This window comes from Piliocolobus tephrosceles, chromosome 3, assembly GCF_002776525.5.
Source record: "Piliocolobus tephrosceles isolate RC106 chromosome 3, ASM277652v3, whole genome shotgun sequence".
NCBI lineage: Eukaryota > Metazoa > Chordata > Mammalia > Primates > Cercopithecidae > Piliocolobus > Piliocolobus tephrosceles.
This window is the reverse complement of record NC_045436.1, coordinates 180,026,971-180,032,713: the sequence shown is the minus strand read 5'-3', so window position 1 is coordinate 180,032,713 and position 5,743 is coordinate 180,026,971. Positions and strand designations below refer to the sequence as shown.

Sequence of the window (5,743 nt, the reverse complement as noted above, 5' to 3'; positions counted from 1 at the left end):
TTTTTTTTTTTTTTTTTTTTTTTGAGACAGGGTCTCACTCTGTCACCCAGGCTGGAGTGCTGTGACATGATCTCAGCTCACTGCAACCTCTGCCTCTCGGGTTTCAAGTGATTCTCCTGCCTCAGCCCCCCAAGTAGCTGAGGGTGCACCACCACACCTGGCTGTTTTTTTTATTTTTAGTAGAGACAGCGTTTTGCCATGTTGGCCACGCTGGTCTCAAACTCCTGACCTCAGTGATCCACCCACCTAGGCCTCCCAAAGTGCTGGGATTACAGGCATGAGCCACAGTGCCTGGCCTAGAATTTTTAGATTTTTTGATAATTTTATTTCTCAGAGCAGTTCTTGGTTTCTAGAAGACACAGAGAGTTCCCATGTACTCCCATCCCATCTTCCCTATGATTAACATCTTGCACTGGTGAGGTACCTTTGTTATAACTGTACCAGTGTTGACGTATTGTTTAGTGAAGTCCATACTCTACACTGGGGGCCGCTCTCAGTGTTGTAGTTTCTACGGGTTTGGACAAATGTACACTGTCGTGGATCCACCATTACATTATCGCCCAGAGCAGCGTCACTGCCCTAAAAATCCCCAGTGCTCCGCTGATGCCAGCCCTGGCAACCATCAGTCCTCTTACTGTCTCCTTAGTTTCGCCTTCTCCAGCATGTCACATAATTGGAATCCTGCAGGGCGTTGGCTTTCCAGGCTGGCATCTTCCAGCTAGCAGTATGCACGGAGGGTCTCTCCATGCCTTCTCACGGGGTGACGGCGCGCTTCTTTTTGTTGGTGAATAATAGTTCATCGTCTGGATACACCGCAGTTCGCTTATCCGTTCACCTGCTGAAGGACAACTTGAAACTTCTCTTTTTAATGTAAAACACGTGGCTGACTTGGGGCCAGGTTCTGGGGGACTGAGAATGCCACTAGGGTTTTGCTGTCGCCCCCCTAGCCTCCTTGCGTGCCTGTCCTCACAGTTTGGCAGCTGCAGCCGGGTGAGGAATGAATGCCGTACACCCACTTACCTACCTCTGGTCCCAGGGCCTGGCAGGAAGGGCCAGCTGGAGGGAAGCCTGTAGCAACTGCACCTGCGTAGAGGCAGCGGCATCCTCACCGCGCAGTGTCTACCTCCCATCGCGAGAGGGCAGAGCCTCCGCCATGTCGCCGCAGCCCCAGGACGTCTCGGAGGCGGTCCCAGCAGGCAAGATTGGGGCCTCCAAGCAAATCCATGCTCTTAGCAGCTTCCCCCAACACCCCTTCCCCCGGCCCCCGCCCCGCCACCCCCGACCAAGTATATTTCAGTCACCTGGAAACTGATGTCAGGCCAATATTCTTGAAAATAACAATGGCAATTGTGTATTGAGCACTTATTGTTTGCTGGGCTGGTTGCTATGGGAATGTTTTTGCCCATGGTCCTGGCGTCCCTGGGGCCAGGTAATGCAAGAAGACGGATGCCTAGATGGAGAGACACACAGACAGAAGGTCTCACCTGAGGTCACAGCATGCAGAAGGCCAGCTGAGGCTGCATCCCAGGCCATCTGGCCCCACCACTCTGAGACTCTGAAGCTGACGCTTCCCTCAGGCTGGATTTGGGCCGGATTCCAGCAGTGTGAACCTCTCCCTCGTGGGATCACGAAGAGACACCTGTGCGTTGTTCTCTTTGTTACCAATAGATGAGAACATACATATCTTGAAGATGCACAGCCCCCACTCCTGTGAGCTCTGACTGAGCCTCCGATGTGGACCAGGTGCATCACCTGCATGGCACCTACAGGGGCCCCAGTGGCCTGGGGGCCATGTGTGGCCGAGAGAGGCACTGTTTGAAGTTTAGTCCACAATTCTAGTCCTTGTTCTGCACCAGGAGGCTTCGATTCCAGCCCAGAAAACCTTCGCCTGCTGCCACCTCTCCACCATCCTTTTTTTTTTCTTTTTGAGACGGAGTCTCGCTCTGTCGCCCAGGCTGGAGTGCAGTGGCCGGATCTCAGCTCACTGCAAGCTCCGCCTCCCGGGTTTACGCCATTCTCCTGCCTCAGCCTCCCGAGTAGCTGGGACTACAGGCGCCCGCCACCTCGCCCGGCTAGTTTTTTGTATTTTTTAGTAGAGACGGGGTTTCACCGTGTTAACCAGGATGGTCTCGATCTGCTGACCTCGTGATCCGCCCGTCTCGGCCTCCCAAAGTGCTGGGATTACAGGCTTGAGCCACCGCGCCCGGCCACCATCTTTATTAAATAATGGTTGAGGTGGTTTCATTCTACAGGCAAAAGGTGTGTGGAACAAACCTGCTGTGGACTCAACCAGAGTGAGAAAGGCCACGGTGGCCTCCAGTGGCTGCAGACTGAGCCCGCAGGGACCCTCATCGGGCTCTGTCTCGTCCAGTTTGCAAAACCGGAGGCAGGCCCCGGGTGGTGCTGAGTTATTTTTCATGCCATTCATCTCCTTTCCCGTGCCTGCTTCCCAGGCCAACCCCTCTCCCTTGTCCCCAGACGGCTGACACCCACTGCCCTTGGTCTGTTTGGAATCCCTGGCCTGGGAAGACCTGCTGCCCCAACATGACCCAGGTTCCTCCTCTGCGCTGTCCAGTCACAGTTCCATCCATGCGCAGGGACCCCAGACGAGGATGGGTGGCCAGATCCGTGGCTTCCAGGATGTGAGTTTATGGGAATGGGTAGGGGCAGGTTGGAACTGGATGGGGAAATGGCCTCCTCTGTCTGAGATGCGGTTGCTGGATTTTTACCAGGGAGATGAGGAGACCTTCCAGGCTCAGAGCACAATCAGTGCTGGCATTTAGCAATTGTGTAAATATATGTGAGTGTGCATCTGTGTGTGAATACGCTTAGCCCTCAAATGAAGGGTGGCAGGTATTTTCTGGGCCTGTGCCATATCCCTCAGCCCATCTGTGGTTTCGACTGCAGCCAGGTGGGCCATGCCCAATCACCTGCAGGCTGCCCAGCCCTGGCATCTGCAGCACCCGTGGCTCTGTGCCTCAGAAACTTGCTCAGCCCAGACACCAGGCAGACCAGAAGAGGGGACTGGGAGTTCTGCCTTGGAGCAGCTCTTGCACTCAGGGCACAGGCGGTTGGGGGCCAGTGCCCCGGCCTCCCTTCCTTCCACGGGAGAGCTGGGACATGCTCCGCAGGGTTTCCTGGACGTCCCCAAGCCCTGGGGCTCCTCTCCCACGTGGGGAGCGGCTCAACAACACGCCTGCCAGCAGCTTTCATCTTCCCTGCTCCTCACTGCGGCCTGGCACGTGGGGCCCCCGAAATAGACCACTGCACCTGCAGCCTTGTCTTCAAGACTGGCTTCAAGGGAACCCAGACTGAGACAGGGGGAGCTGGCGTTAGAGTGCTGTGGAAATAAAGGAAGACGTGAGGACAAGTGGAGGAGACTTTCTCAGACCCACTGTGGCAAGGGAGTCGGCCACATGGGCAGGCAAGTGGCGGGGAAGCCTCCGAGGGGGAAGGACGGCTCCGGGTGAGCCCCCATGGAGGCTGTCGGTCTCTCGGAGGACTGGAGGTGGCTCCTGGAAGGGAGGCATCCCATGTGATTGGTTAGGGGTGTATTTGGCTTCTTCCGAATGATCCTAACTGGAAAGCGGGGGCACGAGTTAGGACGACTGTCAGTTGCGAGTCAAGTCCTGGCCATGTGGGACCCAGTTATTGTTTAGCCTCCTGATTGTCGAGGAAGAGCTGTCGCCTCCCTGCGAGTCTGCCACACAGCTGGCTTCCCGGCTGGGTGCCGAGGCCGGGCTGGACTCCTGGGCCGGCAGCTGCAGGTGTGGGCTGAGCTCTGTTCTCTGGGCCTGGCCATTGCCTGTGTGTTCAGTCTCTCAGTGAGATGGTTCGGGGTGAACTTGGCCTGAGCAGAAGGCGTGGGGCGCAGCGCTGGCCGAGTGAAAGCCCGCTGTGGGCTGCTGCACTGGGGTGGTCCTTGCTGTTGGTGGCTCTCCCTCCCAGACGAGGAGTGGCTGGCAGAATGCAGAGGGGAGGGGCTTGGCGCCTCGGCCCCTCGGCCCCCACCTGTCTGACGGGTCGACCACTGCGTTCGCTTCCCTGGCTTCTGTAACAAGTGACCACAAACTGAATGCAACACAAATTTATTAGCTTCCAGTTCCGGAGGTCACGGTGCCCACCAGGTCTTGCTGGGCTAAAATCAAGGTGTGAGAAGGGCTGGTTCCTTCTAGGGACTCCAGAGGAGAATCCTTTCCTTGCCTTTTCTGGCTTCTTAAGGCTCCCACATTCCTTGGCTTGTGGCCCCTTCCTCTGCCTTCAAAGCCAGCAGTGTGTCATCTCCCTGACCTTCTTCCATGGTCACACCTCCCTCTGGCCACAGTCACATCATGTTCTGATTTTAAGGCCTCTGTGATTATGTTGGACTCAGCTAGACAATCCAGATCATATCCCAAAGCCCTTAACTTTGTCACACCTGCAACCCCTTTGGCCATGTCAGGAAGCGTATGCTCAGGTTCCGGGAATTAGAAAGGGGACATCTTAGGGGCATTGTTCTGCCGACTGCAGCAGTAGCCACAGAACCTCCTGCCTGCTGCCTCTGCCTGCCCTGGGCTCTGGGCCTTCAGTCCCCAGGCTGATTCATTCTTGCAGGCCAGCACTTGCCGAGTGTCAGCTGCTCCTCTCTGCCGGCCCCCCAGGATCCATCGCCTGGGTCCTGCCCAGGTCCTGTGTGGCTGACTCTGTGCCTGGCAGAGCTCCACATCCAGCTCGCTCACCTCCATCTACCAATTCCTCAAGCTTCAAAGCGATGCCAGCTCGGCCACCTGGTGGTCACTGTTGCTCACCTGGCCATCCCTAATGCCCACTGGGAGCCCCTCAAAGGGCAGACCTGAGGCTTCTGGGCAGTGGCCCCCTGTCCTGGGCACTAGTCTCTGTAGCTGCTTTGGGAGGATGGGGATGAGGAGTGTGTCACCCTGCCCCGTTCCCAGGAGCCCCACAGTCAGGCCCTGTGACCATCCATCCTGACCTGTCCATCCATCCAGCCACCCCTTAAGCATCCTGTACTATGGTGGCTTTAAGGGAGATTTAAGGGGACAGCAGCAATATTCAGCTCCATGTCCCAGGACCCAGAGGGAATTTGAAGTGAGCTCCCCTTGGGACCGTGGCTGCTGTACTTGCAGAAGAGAAGGTTTGGTGCCTGCTGCTGAGGGTTGGTGAGCTTACAGACGGGTGCCTTGTCCCTGAGACCCCAGAGGGTAAGGCCGTGCCAGGTTAAGGCAGCAGTGGTTGGGTCATCTTTCAGGTGGGGAGGTGGTGGCCTCATTGCCATAGGTGTATGTGAGAACCCCGGGCCCCTCCCTGCGTGGGGCTACGGTAGACAGGAGCCCACACTGGCGGTTGACCAGATGGCCTTCACCCTCTGGCCCCTCACCCCTCCATAATCTGACTGCTGTGAGTCCCCAGGCAAAAGAAGATAACAGACCGACCCCGATACCCTGTGGGGCTTGTGCTGGTGGGCTTGGGGCCTGCTGGGAGGGTCAGCTCTGCGTCCTCACACCCCTGTTGTGCTTACCTTTGTGCCTCACACATCCACCCTTGAACACTGTTCTTCTCTCTTTCCCAACAGTGTCGCAGCCCCAGGCTACTCCCAGCCCGCTGGAGAAGTCGCCCAGCACGGCGATCCTGTGCAACACGTGTGGAAATGTGTGCAAGGGCGAGGTGCTGCGGGTTCAGGACAAGTACTTCCACATCAAGTGCTTCGTCTGCAAAGGTGAGTGTCCCCCGATCCTCTGCAGTGTGG

The 5,743-nt window shown here is 56.9% G+C and overlaps 1 protein-coding gene across 1 annotated transcript in view; it reads left to right on the top strand.

Annotated features, from left to right (window-relative positions):
• Positions 1–5,743, top strand: part of LOC111539108 (actin-binding LIM protein 2-like) — a 62,841-nt gene that overhangs the window by 47,312 nt on the left and 9,786 nt on the right. Inside the window, exon 2 of the mRNA XM_023206849.2 lies at positions 5,570–5,713. Within this exon, the coding sequence (XP_023062617.1) occupies positions 5,570–5,713 (144 nt within the window). The remainder of the gene's footprint in view (positions 1–5,569; positions 5,714–5,743) is intronic.